At 38.1% G+C, this 24,427-nt stretch overlaps 1 protein-coding gene across 4 annotated transcripts in view; it reads left to right on the forward strand.

Annotated features, from left to right (window-relative positions):
* Positions 1-24,427, forward strand: part of IFT122 (intraflagellar transport 122) — a 51,212-nt gene that overhangs the window by 17,665 nt on the left and 9,120 nt on the right. For all 4 annotated transcript variants that reach the window (XR_007775074.1, XM_050958358.1, XM_050958360.1 and 1 more), the window contains 11 exons: positions 714-916; positions 1,411-1,548; positions 3,672-3,836; positions 4,736-4,933; positions 6,090-6,230; positions 9,208-9,261; positions 13,481-13,642; positions 16,570-16,736; positions 17,824-17,995; positions 22,290-22,392; positions 23,683-23,823. Coding sequence is in view for 3 of the 4 variants with exons in the window: in XM_050958358.1 (XP_050814315.1) it covers positions 714-916; positions 1,411-1,548; positions 3,672-3,836; positions 4,736-4,933; positions 6,090-6,230; positions 9,208-9,261; positions 13,481-13,642; positions 16,570-16,736; positions 17,824-17,995; positions 22,290-22,392; positions 23,683-23,823 (1,644 nt within the window). In the remaining variant the exon portion in view is untranslated. The remainder of the gene's footprint in view (positions 1-713; positions 917-1,410; positions 1,549-3,671; positions 3,837-4,735; positions 4,934-6,089; positions 6,231-9,207; positions 9,262-13,480; positions 13,643-16,569; positions 16,737-17,823; positions 17,996-22,289; positions 22,393-23,682; positions 23,824-24,427) is intronic.

Raw genomic sequence — 24,427 nt, forward strand, 5'->3', positions numbered from 1 at the left:
GTGGGTCCTTCAGTGCCGCCAAAGACCTGGAGCAAGTGAAGGACCCACCACCGACGTGTCACCAAAGACTTCGAGCGCCGCCCGGTGAGTACAAGCCCCATGTGATTTTTTTACATGCGTGATTTGGGGTTTTTTTTGTTTTTTTGTTTTTAGTCATCCCTGCTGGGGCCCCGTCAAAACTGTTCAAATTGGGCCGCACGCTTCCTAAAGCCGGCTCTGCTTGAGGATCAGCATGGGAAAATTTAATGGAAGAAGTGGGGATTTGAAAGTTCATTAGGAGAGGGAAAAGCTATTAAAATAAAGTCTCTCTCTCTCTCTCTCTCTCTATCTGAAATTGTGAGATTCTGTATAGTCCATTATGTTTGTAAAGGTTGTTCTTATTAACAGCATCAAAGACTTGGGCTAACATTTTCTAAGCACAATTTTTAAAAATATTCTCACCCAGTTTTCTAACAGGGAAGAGACATTGGAACATGCATCATAGTACATCATTCACAGGTAATGAATGGTAGTAACTTGTGACCTACTGCTAACCAGTAGCATGTCTGGGTAGCCTGTACTTCACCTGGAGCCACAGACTCTATTCCAGTAGAGTTGATTGTTCGGTGTAGAAATGTTTTGTAAGGATTAAATTGTAATCATGGTTTAACATATTAAATTATTTCAGTTTCACCCTGCACCTTACTATGTTTTCTTATTTTCTTTCTTTTCAGTTAGAATAAAATGCAGAGAGCTTGTAAAGAAAATTGCAATCTACAAAAACAGATTAGCAATCCAGCTGCCAGAGAAAATCCTGATTTATGAATTATATTCGGATGACTCCTCAGACATGCATTACCGTGTGAAGGAAAAGATAGCAAAGAAATTTGAATGCAACTTGCTGGTTGTATGTTCAGATCACATTATCTTATGCCAGGTACATACTTGAAAGTTAAACATAGTCTTGATAAGTAAGAGAAGGGTATATGTGTGAGAGGGATGGCAGAATAAGATTAGCATACAGAAAAAACTGTAATGGATTATGCAGTTATACAATTGAATGTGTACTGTAATGTAATCTCAAACTAGTTACACAGCTGCTGTCTCTCATTTCACTGATGGCTGTGTTTTAGTGAAATGATCCCTGTATGTAGTTTGTGTATCTGTTTATAAAGTGCTGCGGGATCTTTTGGGTTGAAAGGTGCTAGAAAAGGGGTTTTTGATATTCCGCTTGATATCATCAGAAATCTTTAAAAATGTATTTTGTTTGCTAGATTGATGTGACATGTATATTGCAGTCTTTTGTTTTCTGTGTACATATATGTAGACGGGTATATCTGGATAGATATGAACACATTTCACTAAAGTGGCATGATTTTCTGTTTACCAGTATGTAGTTTATTGTACATCACAGAATTGTTTATTTTTTAGGAGAAAAGACTACAGTGCCTTTCATTTAATGGTGTTAAAGAGCGGGAGTGGCTGATGGAGTCCCTCATTCGTTACATTAAAGTAATTGGAGGTCCTTCAGGAAGAGAAGGCCTCTTAGTAGGTCTGAAGAATGGCCAGGTGATGCTTTATGACTGACTTACCTCTTTTTAAATACAGAGCAAAATCTGTTTTACTGTTTTGAGGAGAACAGAAATACATAGGGCTGACCACAGAAGCAGCAAAGACTTTTATAACCTGAATTCCATGGGCCCAGGCTGAGCCTAATCCTGAATCAAAAAAACTCATTTATTTGTATCTTTTTCGTGTTCTTTCTTTTTAGCTTCTCACTTGTAGGTTATCCTGGAAGACAAAAACATTGCTCCCCATTGCCCATGCTTCATAGGTGGACCTCAAGAGAAGTGTATATACAGAAAATGGCTCTCTGCAATTCGCTGACAAACCCGTTACAGCTGACTCCCCCAATAAGAAATGGACCTTTTGTTATTTATCATATAGCTATTTTATGACTATTGCTGTCAATCAGACAAGTTTGTGCATAATTTTCTACACTGAAACCATATCCAATGCAGAGAATAATACAGAAGATATTTCTATGTAAAGGTGCTGAGTTTCTTCGTAAATTTAAGCATACATTTAATACTTCCTTGCAGAGTCCCCATTTGATGGGTTTCTACTTAATACAGTAGAGAATAAATGGGATAGCCATGTGACCGTGCAATAGTAAAATTGCCTGGCAGATGGCATTGTGACTTAAGAGCTTTCCTGAAAAGCAGTTAGTAGCTGCTGTTGGGCCTCAGGACAAGCAGAAGAATACGAGAGTGGTAAATATTGGTGTCCCACTACTTATCTTTTTAATGGGATCCCCTGTCACACTTTTGAAAGTCAATGAACTTCCATCAGTCTTAATGTTTTAAAGTAATGATTGTATTAAAAGAAATGGAGCAGTGTACGTAGGGTATTTGGCTTTAGTTTGCGTACAAACCACACACAAAGTTTGATATCCAAACCCTTATATTACCAAAACTTTACATCCCACCTTCTGAATACCAGATTTAGGGAAGAAGAAAGAATCTGGCAGAAATTGATACAGGAAAAATTTTATCATCATCTATTGAAGGCTTTTCAGTAGTTTAATTGCCTAAAATACACAATTGTATTATCACTGAGGCTATGCTTTTTTACACAGAGGTTGCGGAAGTCATGGATTCCGTGACTTCCGCAACCTCTGTGAATTCACCCCTGGCGGCTGGGAGCTGCAGGGTCCCTCTGCTGCGCACAGCAGCCAGGAGCTGCAGGGTACTCCCATCACCCAGTGGGGATACCCCTCAGATCTCTGCCACCATGGGCAGTGGGGTATCCTGGAGCTCCCAGCCACCCTGAGCAGTGGGCCCCCCCCCGCCCCCCCCGCAGCTCCTGGATGCTGTGGGCAGCAGGGAGACCCCAGAGCTCAAGAGGGAACCCTGGAAATTGTGGGCAGTGGGAGTACCCTGGAGCTGCCCTGCCTCTGCAGGCAATGTGGAGACCCCGCAGCTGAGCAACCCATTTTATCATGGATATTTTTAGTAAAAGTCTTTGACAGGTCACGACTTCCATTAATTTTTGATTAGTGCCCGTGACCTGTCCGTGACTTTTACTAAAAATATCTGTGACAAAATCTTAGCCTTAATTATCATTAATGAATGTTTATATAGTACTATATGTGTTCTAATGTTAGTAAATTACAGTTATTAAAAAATGGAATAATATCATATCTCAGTTAGTTAATGGGGAAACTGGTATCCAGACTGTAGACTGTCATACAACACAAGTGACAGTTTCTTTGTAGTTCTGGAGTTACATACAGCAGAGGTTACAAGGAGGGTGCAGCACAGCAATTCTTTACATATTTAGGTTGTTGCCCTATGTAGTCTTTGTTCTAGTTATATCTTTGCTCATCACCATAGTATAAGTGCATTAATGTAACTGTTTTACAAGTAGAAAGACACAGAATCTGGGTTGTCTCATATATTTTGTTTACAGTGTGCTAGCTTGCAAGCTAATGTAAAGAAGCAAGGGCATAAGCCTTTGAAAGCATTTTCAAGCTGCTTTAGTTCTTACATATATTTAATATTTTAATATTTCTTCTTCATAATATGTAATCACAGTTCTGTTTTCAACAGCAGAGTTAATATCCACTATTCTGTTGCTAATTTTGGTAACTGCAACTTTGACTGACTAACTTTGACTTCAAATATGTCCAGATTCTGAAGATATTTGTGGACAATCTTTTCGCAATTGTCCTGTTGAAGCAATCCACAGCTGTGCGCTGTCTGGATATGAGTGCATCCCGAAACAAATTGGCAGTGGTAGATGAAAATGACACCTGCCTCGTATATGATATTCACACCAAAGAGCTGCTGTTCCAGGTAAGAAATCAAAACCTTTAAATGTTTGTAAAAAAGAGATAAAGTTACTAGGGACTCAGAGTATGATTTTTGTTTCTTACATGTAGATAAGATCCATAATAATTTATGCAAATATAAATCAACCGTGGAATGTTGTAGATATTAATACATTATGCCTCCTACAGAGAGTGTTGTCTGATGAGTAGGGAAGGGAGTGGGAGCCAGGAGATTTGTGTTTTGTTTTTTTTTACTCACCTTGTCCATGCACTTGCTGTGTGATCTTTAGCAAGTCACTTGGGTCCATGTAATGTTCCCTTTGAATTATCGAAGTCAGTGTGGGTCTTGCTGTTGATTTCAGTGGAAGCAGGATTGGACCCTAAATCACTTTGTGCCTCAGTTTTGCCCAATATAAAGGGATGATGATAATACTTCCCTCATAGCGAATTTAACATAGTCCCTCTATGAGGCTTAATTCATTAATGTTAGTAAAGTATTTTCAGGTAGATCTTTGGATAGAAAGCATGAAGTATTATTAAGATAGGACCTATAAGATTATTTTTATGCCAGAAAGCAGAACTAAAGGTTAAATTATTCTGATAGCTGGGAACCAGTGTCCATTTGTGGAAGGATTTTAATTTAATGTATGAGTAAAGGTGATGACCAAGATAAATAAGAAACATATTAGACAAAAATATTGCAATTTAATGAGAATAAAGCAAGTGCTTTGAAAATGTGGCAATATTTGTAACTTTTAAATACCAATATATTCCTAAACATACAGAATTAATGTAAAAAAAATACATAAACTTATACAGGTTATAACATAATCAGTTGTCCTAGCTGAAGGCCATGTATTGCTTAGGGGAAAAGATCTAATTTTGTTGCTCTGTAATTTAATCACCCATAAATATGCTCATTAGGAACCCAATGCGAATAGCGTGGCTTGGAATACACAGTGTGAGGATATGCTTTGCTTTTCCGGAGGGGGTTACCTCAACATCAAAGCTAGTAACTTTCCTGTCCATCAGCAAAAACTTCAAGGCTTTGTTGTGGGATACAATGGCTCCAAGATTTTCTGTCTTCATGTTTTTTCTATGTCAGCTGTTGAAGTTCCTCAGGTAATTTTTAATCTAACTAACCCATGTTTTATGTTTTCTGAACAATATGGTTTAAAAAAATGAAAGAATGTTTCTGAAACTTGTCTGCTTCATATTAGGAGTTCAGATTACATTGATTTTGGTAGTGTATTCAGATCTGTCAACACTGTGTAGTTCCTTTTGTGTGAGCTGTGCAAAGTTTTTAAAACTGTTGGACTCATTAACTTTGTGTCTGAGTTTTTTCCTTCTCTTTTGCTGAAGTGCGCTCTCGTATTATTATAGTCGTCCCCCCATTTTGTTTACAAATCCATTAAATTTAAAGGCACTGAACCACAGTGACAATGTGGTTCTCTACAAACTTATTTTGCCTACAGTTTCTGCACATCTTCCGCCCTCCTGCCCCCCCCCCCCCAAATTTTTTCATGTTATTTTTCAAATGTCCATGTTCTACCTATGCCATATACCCTCTTATTAATTGCCTGCTGTTCCTCCTTTTGGATATGTTTAGGCAATATTTAAGTGGTATAAAATGTTCTAGGCTGTAGATGTATCCAGTTTGTAATATATTTGTAGATTCTATGTCAATCAGGTGAGCGATCTTCCCTGCATTATGAGAAGGACCACAAACAATGGAAGTATTAATATAGTTAGTGAGGTATAATCGATTTGCCTGTGGACACTAGAAATTCAGTCTGCTTTTTTCATGTTTTCATCTACTTAACAATGGTTTAAAAATGAACACAAAACCAAAAAATGTGAGAATCAGTGTAAGCACTGGACATTATTCTGCATTTCTTATGTACCCAAAACTATCATCAGCATCATTTGGAGTTGTGGATGAGTAAGGAATGCACTACATCAATACTTGTACTGAATTGGTAGAATCTCAGACCCTAGCAAACAGTGCCTCCAGACAAATGGGTTTGGAATTCAGTTATCCTATTCTGTATTGTACTTAGGTTGGAGCGGGATGATTGAATTCACAGAATAAATTACTGTAGTGTCAAAACTATCATACCTTGTACTCTCTTGTTTATTATTCAGAAAGTAGATTGGTTACATAGTGGGTTTTGTAACTGCTGGGGTTGGAAAGTGAGCAGATTTATGCACTAAATACATTCACTAATATATCTCAATATTTTGCTTTTGATAAATGTTTCTTAATGGAAATCCTCAGTCTGCTCCTATGTATCAATACCTGGAACGGAAAATGTACAAAGAAGCCTATCAGATTGCTTGTTTAGGAGTAACTGACACTGACTGGAAAGAGCTGGCTATGGAGGCCTTAGAAGGTCTAGAGTTTGAAACTGCTAAAAAGGTAAAGCATTTATTTCTTTGTGCAACAGGAATTTTGAAATTTCGTATTAACACATGATTGAAGTGAGAAGTAGTACACGTACATTGTAACCTCTTCATATTTAACCTTTCTCTTATATCACCAGGAGCTCTGGTTCATGTATCTAACATACTTTTTCTACTTTTTTAAATATGAAGTAGCAACTCAAGATCTTATGCACATCATGAAAGCTAAACTATGATGCTTCATTTTCTTGTCAAAAACATGCAGAATAGCTAATGCCTACAATAAAGAGAAATTGATTTTATATTTTTGGCTATTTAAACTCATAAAAGAAAAACTTTAAAAAAATTTCCATTTCAACTCTAGAAATGAGTTTAATAAGAACGGCTGTACCGGGTTAGACCAAAGGTCCATCTAGCCCAGTATCCTGTCTACTGACAGTGGCCAATGCCAGATGCCCCAGAGAGAGTGGACCTAACAGGCAACGATCAAGTGATCTCTCTCTTGCCATCCATCTCCATCCTCTGACAGAGAGAGGCTAGGGACACCATTCCTTACCCATTAATGAGTATTAGCCAGGATGGACTTAACCACCATGAATTTATCCAGTTCTCTTTTAAACGCTGTTATAGTCCTAGCCTTCACAACCTCCTCAGGCAAGGAGTTCCACAAATTGACTGTGCGCTGCTTGAAGAAGAACTTCCTTGTATTTGTTTTTAAACCTGCTGCCTATTAATTTCATTTGTTGACCCCTAGTTCTTGTATTATGGGAATAAGTGAATAACTTTTCCTTATCCACTTTCTCCACATCACTCATGATTTTATATACCTCTGTCATATCCCCCCTTAGTCTCCTCTTTTCCAAGCTGAAGAGTCCTAGCCTCTTTAATCTCTCCTCATATGGGACCCATTCCAATCCCCTAATCATTTTAGTTGCCCTTTTCCGAACCTTTTCTAGTGCCAGTATATCTTTTTTGAGATGAGGAGACCACATCTGTACGCAGTATTCGAGATGTGGGCGTACCATCAATTTATATAAGGGTAATAATATATTCTGAGTCTTATTCTGTATCCCCTTTTTAATGATTCCTAACATCCTGTTTGCTTTTTTGACTGCCTCTTCACACTGCATGGACATCTTCAGAGAGCTATCCACGATGACTCCAATAAATTAGAATAAAGTATTTCAACAAGAAATTACTTTTGATTTAGTGTTGTATTACATATATTTTTCACTAGGTGGCAGCAAAGAATCATTAGCTGAAATGTATCTGTTGTCTCCTAGTTTTTGTCCTGTAATACTCTGCTGCTAATATTCCTATTCTTTTGTCTCCCTCCTGTTTAGAGCATGTCACTTTGAAAGTGGAGACTGTACTTTCTTTATGTTGGTTCATCACTCAGTTCTTTGCAGATAGTGTGACATTGTCACATATTTCCTTTCTTCCTGCTAGACTAGCCCTGTTTGGGAATGGCCTCTGGAATGGGAGATGCTGGAGTGCGTGTTTTCCTTGGAGTAAAGTCTTTGTACCACCATCTGTGAAACAAAAGGTCAAAAGAAATGTAGTGCCATCAATATAATACGAAATACAAAATTATTTTAAAAATACATAGGCATCCTTTACGTAATGACACAAGATTTCATAGGAAGCTAAACATTTTTATTTTTCATTTTCTCGCAAATGGAGGCATTGGACTATACTTTTTCTGTGCAACTTTAGATGATTTTATGCAAATAGTTCTTTAAAATGAAGATGTTTTCAGTGCCCTGTGGAAGGTGAGTACTGTCATCTTCTTAGGACATGTCTACACTTACCTCCGAACTGATCAATCTGGCAGGGGTAGATTATTGCGTCTAGTGAAGATGCGATAAATTGACTGCTGAGCGCTTCCCGTCGATTCTGACACTCCACCAGAGCGAGAGGCGCAGGCAGAGTCAATGGGGGAACATCAGCAGTCGACTTACTGCAGTGAAGACACCGCAGTAAGTAGATCTAAGTACATCAACTTCAGCTACATTATTCACATAGCTGATGTTGCATAATTTAGATCGATTCCTCCCTCCTCCCCGCCACCCCCCCAGTGTAGACCAGGCTTCTTTATTAGAGCTGATTAACCTGAACAAAGGCAGTTTATAGAAAATTTGACATTAAAGACTCGTTCTTCCTCATCTGATCTTGGGTAAGCAGAATATGTATGCCTCCTAAGCATTTAATTGGTTAGAGGTCTGGAACGTCCCAACGTCCAAAGAGTTTAATTTCTGGGTTTTACTGTATGTCAAAAGTAAGTGCTAAACTGCTGTAACCATAGGTGACTTTGGCACTTGGCGACTTTTGTTTGCACATTTATCTTAGTTGGCAAAGGATATTACACTGTGTCACAGTACTTTTATCTTATCCTGTCCTAACTTTCTTTTCTCTCTCTGCATTGTAATATGTTTGTTCTACTTTCATACTGAATTTTGAGAATGATCCAATAAATTGTCTTTGATAGAAAAACTTTAAGCATATGTAGAATACTTGATCAGCATTGTCACTTACTTGTGTTCTGCCTTGTAGCATATGAACAGAACAGTTTTCCTTATTTTGCTTTAAAGTGTGGCATGCTTAACTATTAAAGTGAAAAGTCCTAAAATAGAATAAAACTGTTCAACATTTTAGTTGGTGGTTTGTGTCCTTTGAGCGGACTGACCTGCATATGCCTGCTGGCCTCCTTCTGTGCTCTTTCTTTTAAATAATAAACGGTTTGGATAGTGCCCTGTTGTTGCTTATTGTGGTGCCGAGGGTCCCCAATCATGGTCAGAGCTCCATTGGGTAGGCACTAAAACAAACAGAAGGTAAGACATGTTTTCAGTCTGCCCAATATACACAAAGATAAATATATTGTTGGTTGTTTATTCTGATGTTATATACACAACTTGATTTATATGAAACACAAAATCAGTTAACTTACTGGCCAATAAAGTGGCTACTTTTTTCTTTTCTTTTTCCTTTAACAGGCATTTACCAGAGTACGAGATCTTCGGTATCTAGAACTGATCAGCAGCATTGAGGTAAAACAAAGAATTTTAAATATAATATAAAATGTAAAAACATAAATTAAGCTTAAGTAAGCTACTTTTGGAAAGATTTTCTGTACAATCAGTATGCCTAATTATTAAAGGAATGATGGATATATGAAAAATGCTGACTTAAGGTGTTAAGTCAAATTCCCAATCATATGACTGAAACTTGTTGAAAAAATATGACGAGGAAAGTGAACTATATGAGAATATTTAAAACTTCTTAAGAAAAATCAGAGAAAACTTCTATATCCAATTAATAACTGGTGTACTACTGTAGACTGCTGCAGCACTGTTCATGGCACTTTAGAAGCATGAGTTAATTAAACCATACACCACCTGCTGGAGGCAGGTAATTATTATTTTCTCTCTTTGCAGATGGGAAAACTGACAGAGAGGTAAAATGACTTGCTCAGGGTCACATGACATGTCAGTGATGACTGGAAATAGAATTTAGGATTCCTGACTTCCATGCTGTGATCAACCACTAGGCCACCTTCATCCCCCTGCTACTTGGTAGAATTCAGTTGTACGATAACTATGTATATAGACATACGTAAAAGAATCTCAGCAATATTCTGCGTTTCCTCTTGGATATTATGATGATACAAAGTGAAATGACATAAAGGGAATTTCTCATGCAAATATTAATTGAGGTGCATGCCCCTTGTAGAAGAATATAATCCCTTCTTCCAGCATTGCAGAGCTGTCCTTTTTCCATCAGAGTGCCAGCTAAATGTTTATCGCAATCCCCATGATTGGCATACAGGATGAAGTGCCGCACTAGGAACCCTAATTTTTTCTGAATCCATGGGAGAAGTGGAAACACTTTCTGGCCACCTCCATCCTCTTACCTTTCTATAGATGCTGTTCCTGATCCTATCCAGAGTATTGCAGTTTTGTATTTATTTGATTAGCAATCTTTCCCTTTTAAATAAACATTGGCTTATCTTTTAGTCTCCTTGACATAGTTCCTTCATAGCAGGGCTGCCCAGAGAATTCAGGGGGCCCAGGGCAAAGCGGGGGAGCTGCGGTGCTTGTACTCGCCCAGCGGCAGACCAGGTCTTCAGCAGCTGGGGGCCCTTCAGTTGCTCTGCGTCTTTGGCAGCACTGAAGTGCCCCCTGCTTCCAAAATGCTGGCCGAAGACCCGGACCACTGCCGGGCCAGGCTCATGGGACCCCTGCGGGGCCCAGGGCCTGGGGCAAATTGCCCCACGTGCCCCCCCCCCCACGGCAGCCCTGTTTCATAGAAATAGTTCTGGTATGCTGCATCACTCCTTACTCCTGCTTGTAGTTTATGAGGACTCCAGTACAGGTTAGTAAGGGGGTAACTGAGCGCATTAATATGAAGCATTCCGCACACCAGTGACACATTACTCTGTCTGACTGGGGACATTAGGTCATGCAAGTGCCAAACTCCAAACCTGGCAGGCTCGCTGAATAATTCTGAAGGATCTGAATTCCAAAAGACTTAATGTGTAAAAACTCCTTTGATTGATTATTCCTTTAACTCAAATTGTATAAACGAAACTTTCAACACCAGTCAAATAAATATCAGCATAGTTAATAACTGTGATATTTAAAGATGTTGGTTGTATCTGCTTTGGCAGTGCTGGATTGAATTTATACAACAGGATGAAGGATTTTGCCCCCTATAATCTTATTACGGAAGTCATGTTCTTATATGTTATACAAAATAGTCTAATGTACATTTCCAAGGGCTAAATCCTTAGCAGAAGTAAATTGGCTTATCTCCGTTGAAGTCAGTGGAGGCCAGATCCCTAGCTGAGTGTCTGGATTATAATTTTATAAATCTAGATGCCCACACCCTAAATTTTCAGAGTGGTATAAATTTCCCCACAACTTGTGTTATGTGAAACGTATATTACAGAATGCAGCTTAATTCTGTTCAAAACTTGGGGACATAGGTATTAACTAGTTGTTTTATGTAAAAAGTAGGCATGCTTTAACTTGAATTGGCATGATTTAAAAAAAATGGGTTCAGGTGAATGGATAAAGAGAAATGGACAAAATAGGAAACTACATACCTTTCCTTGGACCCATAAAAAGTTCTGAAAGCCATTTAAGGGAATTGCATTGACTATATTATGACTTCCAATTAAAGGATCACAATTTGATTCACTATCTAGTATATCCATACAGACTGTTTTTGGAAATACTGTACTGAGGTACAGTTTCATCACTGTAATGAGATTTATCCATATAGTATGCATGAAGGAAATTGTGTGAATAAAGTCATGTGCACTGCACTGAAAATTGCCCCCACTGAATGCTGTGTACCTTACATGTGACTCCATGAGCATAGGGAGAGGCAATTTGCCGAAGGATAAAAGGTTTATAAGTGGAGCATTTGTTTTAAATGACCTAAATACACGTAAATCCCCCATCTGTTTCTGCAGAAATGAGAGATAAAATAAGACGTTGAAGAGTTAAAGATAACCAAGGTGTTCTAGCCAACCTTTCTTCTGAATCAAAATAACTTTTGAATGGTGAAACTTGTGTGCAGTGTTGCTATGGTCATTGTATTTAAAGGCAGTTGAGATACCTAGAGTAGGTATAATAAAATGTAGATGTTATTTGTATTCTAGTAGTGTACACCCAGCCATTCACCCACCCACCTAACTACCTAACCCCCAACGCTTATGATCTGTAGTATAAAAACCAGTTTTTTTTGTCTGGTAGCTGGACATGACCTATGAAGGAAGGCTGAAAGAATTGGGTTTATTTAGTTTGGAAAAGAGAAGACTGAGAAGGGGACATGATAGCAGTTTTCAGGTATCTAAAAGGGTGTCATCAGGAGGAGGGAGAAAACTTGTTCACCTTAGCATCTAATGATAGAACAAGAAGCAATGGGCTTAAACTGCAGCAAGGGAGATTTAGGTTGGACATTAGGAAAAAGTTCCTAACCGTCAGGGTAGTTAAACACTGGAATAAATTGCCTAGGGAGGTTGTGGAATCTCCATCTCTGGAGATATTTAAGAGTAGGTTAGATAAATGTCTATCAGGGATGGTCTAGACAGTATTTGGTCCTGCCATGAGGGCAGAGGACTGGACTCGATGACTTCTCGAGGTCCCTTCCAGTCCTAGAGTCTATGAATCTCTGACATATGTTTCATGATAGGAGACAAAACAACTCTCATCTCTCAGCTTGAATCTGTTTCATTGGATACATTTGTAGTTTAATTTATATTTGTTCAAACTGTTGGAGTGTTTTTTTTTTTAGATTATACTGTGCGTTGACTTTGAAATTCTTAGATGAAATTTTCTTGTCTTTGTCTCTTATGTAATAGGATTTCAGCCAGCTTGTATGTTATGTCCAATGCCACGTATCAATTAAATGTGCTGGAGTAGGCCTGATGCAAAGCATGAAGTATTTAATTTTTTTTTAAATTGGCATTTTTATGGTATTTGCTGTGATAATCCACTAGCAATACAGAAAGTGAGCCTTCATTTTAAGGAATAGAAAATACTACTTTTTTATTGTTTCCAATTATAATACTTGATGATCAAATATTGAATATATTCTAAAATGTAAGCAGACAGTTATTGACCTCCAGAAATTTCTTCATGGTTTTATATGGATTTAAACATAGGCTTAAATGCTTTGCTGAATTGACATTTTAATTGGCAGGACAATATATGCAGCTGTTTCCAAAGTTATTGAACATATCTGTGTCTGGTAATGGGCTTTTATGTATGATGGGCACACTGTATTACTGGGCATTTCTGATTCGCTGGCAGGTTGTCATACTTTGTGAGGCTGTTTATGACCTACAGTACCATCGTTTGTTCATTGTTGTGCCTTTTCTGAGCATATATTGCTAGTTTGGTTAGATTTTGTTTTGAGCTGATTTAGTAAATTTCCACTAGAGAAAATGGTGGATTCTATCAAATACTTATTTTAAAAAAAAGAATAGCAGTATTTTGAACTTCCATATGAAATCTGTAAAAATTAGTTTCCATCATGTTTTTTCCTTCCATTGTATTTTGTTTGTCCTTAATTTTAATTCTGATGGGATTTAATCTGTTAATTATAAAGAATTAACCAGAAATCTAGGTGAGACCTAATTACTGTATCTTTATTAATAGTTAAAATAGTCAGCCTAATAGTTTAACTTTTCAGTGGCTATTTCCAACCTGTGTCCTGCCTGTAGCTATCTAGAATATTTCCTGTCCTAATTTTTTCCAGGAGAGGAAGAAGCGTGGAGAGAGTAACAATGAGCTATTTCTAGCAGATGTTTATGCCTACCAGGGAAAATTCCATGAGGCAGCTAAACTATACAGAAAGAGTGGACATGAGAGCCTTGCTCTTGATATGTACACTGATTTACGCATGTTTGATTATGCTAAGGTAATGAATGTTTTCAACTGAGTATTTAAATACAGAAATATTTAATGTAATGCTAATGCAACTATAAACTTTTACAAAGTATGGTTCTACTCTGAAAAGCATTGTGTAAAAACTAAAGTGTGGGGGTCCATGTTTATTGCCACAGATCAAATTTGTTTGGCTTACAAGTGAAAAAGATGGGCCTCTCCTTTATAAAAACTCTGTACATCATGACCTCTTTCTAAAATGGAATCTGTAGATGCAGCAGTGTTGTGTTCTGTATTTTCTCCAATATGCTGCCATGAAGCTGTTTTAGCTTTTCAGTGGGTAATTTTGTCACATCCCCTGGATGTTACCATGGGTGGGTTTTTCCCCATATGATTGGATGGAATGATAAATAGAAAATTATGTAGTTAAGACCTAGAGTTAATTTTTATAACTCTTGCTATCTTTCATGTTACTTTACTGGAAAGAGCCCTTTATCCTTAGTTTTCTCCTTTTAAGAAAACTTGTTACATGCAGAAATTAATGAATCTAGCTGTCACTAATTCATCTTTGTACTTTAAGAAAATTCTTTTAAATCTTTTTTTCCTTTCAGTTTGATCTTGAGTTAATGTGTAGCTCTTATGGTTGTTTTTCTCTAACATGTTTTGCAAAGGGCACAGTGTACTAATCTAGTTCATCTTTGTTTACCCCAAAATTTGCTTTCTGAGATTAAATCTGCTTTTTGCATGTTTTTTAAATTGCATTCCCATACAGAAATAAATTGTACACACTTTGAAAAAAGTGGCATTTTTATGTGGTGATAAGAAAGCACTATTAGGCTTTCAAGTTTTATGTAGTATTTTCTTATCAAATCCCTGAGAATGAGTACACTGTTTAGTCTCATTCGTCACTCATCACAGCCTCATTGTGTACACCACAGGACAAAGACTTTACTATGACACACACATAAACTATATGAAGCTCATGGAAAAATTTTTTCTCTGTAACAGATTATGGAGTCTACGCTAAAACACTGTGTAGGGCTTTGCTCATGGAAGTCTGACTGTCACTATTTTTGGCTGCAGTTTTGGCTCTTCAGAAACAAATCTAATTCATAGACTAAAAGTTTCCCATCGCTGCTCCTATGAATCTTTTTGATTCTTGGCCGCTTAACTAGTATAGAATAAAAAGTCTTGTCCCTCCTATCAAGAGTAATTCCACGTAGAGGAAAATAAATGTACTTAACAGCATATGAAGAAAGCCCATAGATGATGGTACAAAGACGAGGGCTCTGAATGGAGAACTTCCTTGCTTGCCATCCATGGAAATGTGATTTTTATGCCTGCCATTATTAAGCATTTGTAGGGTCTGGCTCCTTATGGCTGGAAATGACCACTGACTGCCTACAGCTAGAAAACCAGTATTATGGGTGGAATTCAGGAAAACTTTTGAAAATGTGGCTATAGGCATTTTGTCAGAATGTCAGATCACAAATTACTGAAAATTCATAAATAATTAACTTCAGCTCAGGAAACTAAACTTTATGTTTCTAATATAGTTCAGTGATCTGAGCTAGAACTCAAAATATACAGGACAAAATATTGTTTTACTCATTTCTGTGCTTTGGCTTTTTAATATTCAAACAAGATCAAGTAATCTTTGTAGCTCTTTATCTTCAGCAGAATCAATTTGTGCAAAATCTTACTGGCCTGTGTTCCACATGCAAAAATATTATATAAAAATCATAATTCTGCCCCTTTTGGATGGCTTGCTCAGGAAAGATACTTAGTTGGTCTTCTGACTCTGGTAAAGTTCTCCTTTGGTGGTTCAGATTTTCCATTGCCTCAGGATCTGCCAGAGGATTGTTTTTTGTCTTTTCTCCTCCTTCCTTGCGCACCTACATGCTCCTAATTTTTTTACATATCAAGTGATATTTATGATTACTAGAGGGCTGTTGTAATATACAGTAGCCTATTTTGTTAACAGCCAGAAGTTGCCTTAATCTGTCTTGCAATGTTTAGGTATGCTTTATGTGGCACATTAATTTCAACAAATGTTGTTGTAAAGGGTCCTGGTGCCTGGACTTTATTCCTAGCAGAGGAGATTCGTCAATCAATCATAAGTATTTCTAGAGTGGTCATCATCATATTATCTATTTGTAGTATCTAGAGATGGCATTTGCATTATTATGTAAGAGATTCAACTAGACCAGTATTTCAGAGTCCCAACTAATTTATGAGCAGTTGAAATGCTGTCCTTGTAAAAGGTCATCATTAAATATTGTATGTCATTGCAAGATTATCAATTATATTTGTTGAAGAGAAGATTCCAACCTCTGATGGCTTTGTGACTGGTCATCCTGAGGCTAAGCACCTGTGATTAAGATGATGTGCCATTACTAATCCAACAGAATTAAAGTATGCCTTCATGGCCAGCAAAGGAGACTTTGGGAACTCTTGGATTTGACCTGACTGAACTGTTTTGAGAGCAATACTACTTCTTTTTGAGTCTCTCTGGCAGGTTCCTGAAGAACAGGCAAAAATCAAATTTTATGTCTCCTTCACTGAGGAAGGTCGGTCAGCAGAGTGAGAGAACTTTCCCTGAAAGCAAATGGGTGTATATATAGTACCTCTGAACAGAGGCACAGTTCTATATAATCCTTCCTTTGGTCTTCCCAGGGTGTCCCATCTTCTCTGATTTGAATCTGACTGGGACTAGAGATGTATCTTCACTTGTTTTATGCAGTCTCAAGTGCATTAGTTAATGATTAATCATTCCTGCCTTCACATATGTGCCTAGCGCTCTGTGTACTGTGATTTTTAGCTGAGGAGGCAAAGTTGTGTTAAATTTTTGTTTTTTCCATACCAAGTTATTTTTGCTTAACATGCTTTAGAATTAGGACCATAACACAATGTTTGCTACAGAAAGCTTAATCCAGAATGTTATCTGTTGTACTTCCTTAGGATTTCCTTGGGTCTGGAGATCCCAAAGACACTAAGATGCTAATCACAAAACAAGCAGACTGGGCCAAGAATATCAATGAACCAAAAGCAGCAGTGGAGATGTACATTTCTGCAGGCGAACACATGAAGGCCATAGAAATCAGTGGAGACCATGGCTGGGTTGATATGTATGTTTTGGCTCTGTCTCAGAGATACAGATCACAGTGTCTAATGTGAAGTTTAGTGCATTCTGCAGAATCTTAGGGCTGGTCTACACTGAGGAGGGGCTTCATGTAAGATACGTCAACTTCAGTTACACTATTCCCGTAGCTGAAGTTGCGTATCTTATTTCGGCTTACCTCCCGTCCTCATGGCGCTGGATCGATGGCCATGGCTCCCCCATCGATGAAGTGGGCTATAGCCCACGAAAGCTTATGCTCGCATAAATTTGTTAGTCTCTAAGGTGCCACAAGTACTCCTGTTCTTTTTACCTATCCTATAGTTATAGTAGATGAACTTCCACTATGTTAGAAAAGTTATTTGGGTGTAGAGGGTAAGTACATGGATACATTACAAAATGAGTGGATAAAACAGTGCAGGGATATGCAAGGATTTATCTGTGAGATGAGACTGTTCCCAAATGTGCACATCCTGGGTCTCTTCAGAATAACCTTCATAGTAGCGCACAACTACTCATGTGAACTTGCCTCTTTCTTTTATTTTAAACTATGAAGGGATAATAATCTAGGACTTAGAACTCCTGGGGTAAAATCCTGCCTCCTTTTGAAGTCAGTGGCAAAAATCCTGTTGACTTCAGTGGAGCCAGGATTTCACCCCTGGGTTCTAGTCCTAGCTCTGCTGCTGATTTGCTTTGTGATCTTGGACAAGTCACTTAACCTTCCTGTTTCTCTCTTTATCCATCTGTAAAATGGGGGTAATATTGATTGCATACTGATTTGGATGTTTTTTGAGGTTTGTATAGGACCTGGTTCCACAACCCCAATTCATATGACTGTGTGATGGAGTAGTCTAGTCCAATTGAAGTCACTTTTCACAGAAGTAAGGAATTACACACTGTTGCAGGAATTGGTCTTGTGTTTGCAAAGCCTTTTGAACACCGATTGAATGCTTCCCAATAAGTTCATAGTATAATATCATCAATATGGTAACTTTTAAATGATAACCTATTGAAATATTTCAGTTTTTTTCAATGTAGTAAGTATGTAGAGAGAAATGCTGCTACTACAGCAACTGCATTTCTTTTGCTGTCTCTAGGTTAATTGATATAGCTCGGAAACTGGATAAAGCTGAGCGTGAACCTTTGTCAAAATGTGCCTACTATTTTAAGAGACTTGACAACCATGGTTATGCAGCAGAAACCTACATGAAGATAGGTGACCTAAAGGCCCTGGTACATCTCCATGTGGAAACTCAGCATTGGGAAGAAGTAAGAATATCCTGATATCCAAGCTTAGATGTTTAGAATTGCTATTTCATATTGCCTCTGAATGCATCTGGTCTTAAAGGTTTATATACAGCTTACTCAGTATTTGGTAAGCTACATTGTAAAATACGCTAATGTGGTATTTTTAGGAGAGTGAGCTATGAAAACATTAGTTTCATACATCATCAGCTACAGGGTTTCCTTCCACTCTTTTTAACTCTTTCATAACCTAAATAAGCACAGTTAAAAATCTTACTTTAAAATAATTCTTCTCTAGTGTTTCAGTAATGAAAATGGTGTGGTGATTGGAGCACACGACAAGGAATTGGGACAGTGGACAAGCAGCGTGGGGTATGGGTCACTTGCTGGAGGATTCTCTGCGCCTTGAGGTCTTTAAACCATGATTTGAGGAATTCAGTAACTCAGACATAGGTTAGGGCTTTGTTACTGGAGTAGGTAAGATTCTGTGGCCTGCATTGTGCAGGTCAGACTAGATGATCATAGTGGTCCCTTCTGACCTTAAAGTCTATGAGTCTATGAATTGGGACACTGGGTTCTTTTCCATGCTCTTCCACAGACTTTCAACCTGATCTTGAGCAAATCACTTGGACTTGGGTTATCAAAAGTGGTCCCTACTTCTGGGTGTCTTGTTTGAGATTCTTTTGGCCTGATTTTCAGGGCTGTCGAGTACCCACTTCAGCTGAAGTTTTGGGTGCTCAGTGCCTTTTACAATCAGGCTATAAATATCAAGATGGGCACCAAAAATTATTCACCACTCTTGAAAACATAGGGCTTAAATCCTTTGTGCTTCACTCTTTTTTTCGTCTGTAAAATCAGGATGAGACTAATACCTTACCTGCTGATAAGGGTCTCTGTGGGTATTTGACTAATATTTAAGCATAGATGTCTGTTTTGTAAATGTGATATGCAATACATGACACAAAATTGTGAGACAAATGCATGACAATTCAAGGAGAATAATGAAATCTTTAACATGAGGAACATCAGAATGGCCATACTGGGACAGACCAGTGGTCCAGCTAGCCTAGTATCCTGTATTCTGACAGTAGCCAGTGCCAGATGCTTCAGAGGGAATGAACAGAACAGGGCAATTATTGAGTTATCCACTTCTGTCATCCAGTCCATGCTTCTGGCAGTCAGAGGCTTAGGGGCACCTAGAGCATGGGGTTGCATCCTTGTCCATCTTGGCTACTAGCCATTGATGGATCTATCTTCCATAAATGTATCTAATTCTTTTTTGAACCCAGTTGTACTTTTGACCTTCCCAGCATCCCCTGGCAATGAGTTCCACAGGTTGACTGTGCGTTGCGTAAAGAAGTACTTCCTCGTGTTTTGTTTTTTAACTTGCCTATTAATTTTTCTTTCTTCACATCATTCATGATTGTGTAGACCTCTTCATAGTCCCCCTTAGTCATCTCTTTTCTAAGAGGAACAGTCCCAGTCTGTTTAATCTCTCCTCATGTGGAAGCTGTTCCATACCCTTACTTGTTTTTGTTGCCCTTATCTGTACTTTTTCCAATTCTAGTATCTTTTATGAGATGGGGTGACCCAGCCTGCATGAAGTATTCAAGATTTGGCATGCCATGGATTTATATAATGGCATTATGATATTTTCTGTCTTATTATCTATCCTTTTCCTATTGATTCCTCACATTGTTAGTTTTGTTTGACTGCTGCTGCACATTGAGCAGATGTTTTCAGAGAACCATCCACGATGACTCCAAGATGTTTCTTGAGTGATAACAGCTAATTCAGACCCTATCATTTTGTATGTATAATTGGGATTATGTTTTTTCCAGTGTGCATTGCTTTGCACTTATCAGCATTGAATTTCATCTGCCATTTCGGTGCCCAGTTACGCAGTTTCGTGAGATCCCTTTGTAACTCTTCTCAGTCGGCTTTGAACTTAACTATTTTGAGTAATTTTGTATAATCTGCAAGCTTTACCAAATCACTATTTACCTCCCTTTCCCAGATCATTTATGAGTATGTTGAACAGCACTGGTCTCAGTACAGATCCCTAGGTGACCCTGCTATTTACCTCTCTTCATTGTAAAAACTGTCCATTTAGTCCTATCTTTTGACCAGTTACTACAAGACCTTCCCTTTTATCTCATGACTGCTTACTTTGCTTGAGAGCCTTTGGTGAAGGACATTGTCAAAAGCTTTCAGAAAGTTGAAGTAAACTATTTTCACTGGATTACCCTTGTCCACATGTTTGTTGAGCCCCTCAAAGAATTCTGAAAGATTGGTGAGGCATTATTTCCTTTTACAAAAGCTGTGTTGACTTTTTACCAACATACTGTGTTCATCAGTGTCTCTGATAATTCTGTTCTTTACTGTAGTTTCAGCGAGTTTGCCTGGTACTGAAGTTAGGCTTACTGGCCTGTAATTGCCTGGATTGCCTCTGGTCTGTTTTTTAAAAATCAACGTTACATTAGCTATCCTCCAGTCATTTGGTACAGAGGCTGTTTTAAGCAATAGGTTATGTACAACAGTTACAGTAGAACCTCAAAGATACAAACACCGGAGTTACAGACTGAGGGATCGACCGGACACCATGTGAAACTGGAACGAATCAGGCAGCAGCAGAGACCAAAGAGGGGTGGGTGGGAAGCAAGTACTGTGCCTGTATTGCATCTTAAAGGTAGGCACATCTGGGCTGCCTGTCCCCACCGCTACTCCACCATGTGTGAGGGACCCACAACCCACATACAGCTAGGAAGTGAAGATACTGAGATTAGTAGGCAAAGCTGTGTGCCCCCGCTGTCAAACCAAGGCAACCAGAGTAGGAGCAGCACTGGGGTCTGTGCTGCTTTCCTGTAAGCCGGGGTGCTGGAAGGAGGAGGGGCGCTATTTTCAACACACACCTCCCTGCTGGGAGGGGAACCTGCTATTTCACCACCCCCTTTACCCTAGCCAGAGGGGGACACAAACTTGTCCAGGCCAGGGAAGGAAGCTGCCTCGCTGCCCTGAGGCGTCCATAACTTTGAGGTGCTACTGTAGTAATTCTGCAATTTCATATTTGAGTTCCTTCAGAAATCTTGGATGATGACTTTTTTGTCCTGATGACTTTAATTTATCAGTTGTTTCAAAACTATCTTTATTGATACCTCAGTCTGGGCCATTTCCTCAGATTTGTCAACTAAGAAGAGTGGCTTAGGTACGGGAATCTCTCATCCTCTGCGGTGAAGACCGATGCAAAGAATTCATTTAGCTTCTCCAAAATGGCCTTGTCTTCCTTGAGTGCTCCTTTAACACTTATATTTGGCCTCACTGATTGTTTAGTAGAGTTCCTGGTTCTGACATGCTTACAAAAATTGTTTGCAATTAGTTTTGTGTCTTTTGCTAGTTGCTCTTCAAATTCTTTTTTGGTCTGCCTAATTAAACTTTCACACTTAACTTGGCAGAGTATATGCTCCTGTCTGTTTTCCTCAGTATGATTTGACTTCCAGTTTTTAAAGAATGTCCTTTTGAACTTTCACAATGTGGATTTTTATTTTGGGCTGTGTTGTTTTAGTAATTTGAAAGTGCCATTTCAGTGAAATTTCCTATGTATACTCTGGATCTGGTGAATTCACACTTTCCTGGTGAGGACTTTTGATCCTATAATCAGATTTATATTTAGGCAAAACCCAGCTAACTTCATTAGGACAACACTTGGTTACAGGGGTCTGCCTACACACATGCATTGCAGGATTGGGGGCCGTGGTTTGTACTGGCAGTCTTGTTTTTAGTTATGGGTTTGTTTGTTTTTAACATGAAGTATATGCTGGATTTAGGCTGTTAGGTGCTTTTGAAAATTTTACCGTAAGAAATGTAGGCACTTAAATCCCACTGAAACACTCAGTGGGACTTAGACACTTAAGTCACATAGGTGCTTTTGAAAATTTTATGCTTAATCTGTGATTGTTCAGTGCACGTGTCAATACTGCTTTTTTAGAAAATATATTCAATAAAAATAAATACATTGTATTGTGCTGTGAAACCTACTCTATCCCCTAAATAATTGATTGTTTCCAGGTTTTCCACAGCTTTTTGCAGTTCAGAAACAGGACTAAGTATAGCTGCTTCTTCACAGATGTTGATTGCCTTTCTTTTAAAATACATTAGTTTTGAGTTTCCTGGAGAAAACACTGGTTGGAATTTTCATACTTCTGTATAAATGATATTTATATTGTAAATTTTATTTTAACTAAAGGATTTATCTCATGCAGTGTTCTGAACTACCTTAAACCATGCAATATTTTATTAATGAATTTTTTCTGTATCGTAGGCCTTTTCTTTGAGTGAAAAACATCCTGAATTTAAAGATGATGTCTATGTCCCTTATGCTCAGTGGCTGGCAGAGAATGATAGATTTGAAGAGGCCCAAAAAGGTAGGACTGTACATGATTTATATGCTGGTAGCATGCAAAACGTGCTAAGCATTTTCCAAAGCTGAAAATGCAATCTCTGCCCTGGAGAACTGTCAATCTGTACAACACAAACCATTTAAAGGGTGAGATAACTGGAGAATACATGTGTTCTTGCTGATCACAGGAGGTTATATTCTGGTTATCAGAGAGGTCTTAATTTATTTGGTAAGGAAATATAACAAACTTAACAAAAGCAATAGCATCTATAAAAAAGGTTATAATTCTGGATTTTCTTTCCCACTCTGTGCTTGAGTATAGCAAGTGTTTTGAAAAGCAATCTGATACACTATATACACTGTGTTATTATCAGTGTTTTCCTTTAAAGTGGCATCCAAAATGTACTGGACACTGAACAAACACCAAAAGAAGCGGTGAGGCTGGCCTTTATATTTAGGCAGTATGTAGTTCATACAAGATGGAGCATCGGCCTTGCTTATGAAATTCCTTGCTTCTTACGGATTTCTATCATAAAATATTATCTGCATGTAGTATTTGTAAAATATACATTTACCAAGTGGGAATTCAGGACTGAACTTCAGTTTCTGCACAGGAGCCAATGTAAAGAAATCCTATTAATAAATAATATATACTGTGGTTTTTCTGCCTCTCAAGATTCTTTGATACTACAGTATTGATCATTGTAAAAGTGCTGTCTTGAAATAATACCTTAAGTTATGTGTGTACTTTAGTGGCTACAGCAGCACATTTTCTACATCTACTGAAGAGGTTTTTCCATTAGTGTAGTTAATCCACCTCTCCGAAAGGTGGTAGCTAGTTTGATGGGAAAATTCTTCAACCTAAGTACATCAAAGAGGATGTAAAATTTTTCACAGTCCTAAACAGGTAGGTCGATCTAATTTTTAGGTGTAGACCAGGCCTTGAATTTTGACTTGATCCCACAGTGTTCAGTAGTTTCCCCTATTCACAAATGTCTGATCATCAAGATGATGATTTTTCTCTGTGCAAATTAAAAAAAAAAAAAAAAAAAAGCAACTAGCCTGGCACTACTTATGTACATGGTACTTGTATTTCCTATATTGTGTCCTGACACAATACAAAAGCCACAAAGTACCTGCTGATACTTCTATTTTCCATTAGTGTCACCACTTTCAAAAATAGACAGATAGGAGTGTAGTCCTTTTCATCCTGTTCCAGCTTTGATGAATATCCTGTTATTAATTTAAGAAAATAATTTCAGTTAATTGATATAATCACACCGTAAAATCATCTTTGTTTTGGTCTCCTTTGTAGCATTCCACAAGGCTGGCAGACAGAGTGAGGCCGTAAAAGTGCTGGAGCAGCTAACTCACAATGCTGTGGTAGAAAGCCGATTTAATGATGCAGCGTATTATTACTGGATGCTCTCCATGCAGTGTTTAGATATAGCCCAAGGTAAGTAAACACAGGCAAGTTCAAATTTGTTACCTGCTCATGCATGCAGATAAACATTGAATGAACCGTGATGGCTTAATTAAAACCTCTTGCTCACTCATTAATTGTGCTAGATACTAATACTTATATACTGCACTGTATTGTAAGCCAACATTATATCGTGCTGTAATTCTATCTCTCTAGTCTTTATGTGCTCATAAAAAATCAACATAAGTCTCATTTTTAAATCAAAATGGAGTCACAACCATGTCTCCTAATTCCACAATATATCCCCTAGCCCCTTTCCTGCGCCGCACACCTTGGATAAAGTGATGACTTGAGGGCTAAATAATAATAAAACATGATCCTATAGTGTAGGCTACTCCTAATATTTAAATGTGGATGAGATTAACTGGGGAGACACTTCATGAATTATTTTAGCCAGCCAAAGAAAAAAGTTAGTGTTCATTAGTTCTCTGCTTCTAAATCAATTGCACTGGCTTCTAAATCAATTGCACTGGAGGAGAGGTGAAGCCAGTGGAGATGAGATGTAGATGAGTGATAATGGAAAAAAGAGATTGATGGCCTAGTGCCTTGCACTGTGTAAGCATCACTTCAGTTTTGC

Source organism: Gopherus flavomarginatus, chromosome 6 (assembly GCF_025201925.1).
Source record: "Gopherus flavomarginatus isolate rGopFla2 chromosome 6, rGopFla2.mat.asm, whole genome shotgun sequence".
Lineage (NCBI taxonomy): Eukaryota > Metazoa > Chordata > Testudines > Testudinidae > Gopherus > Gopherus flavomarginatus.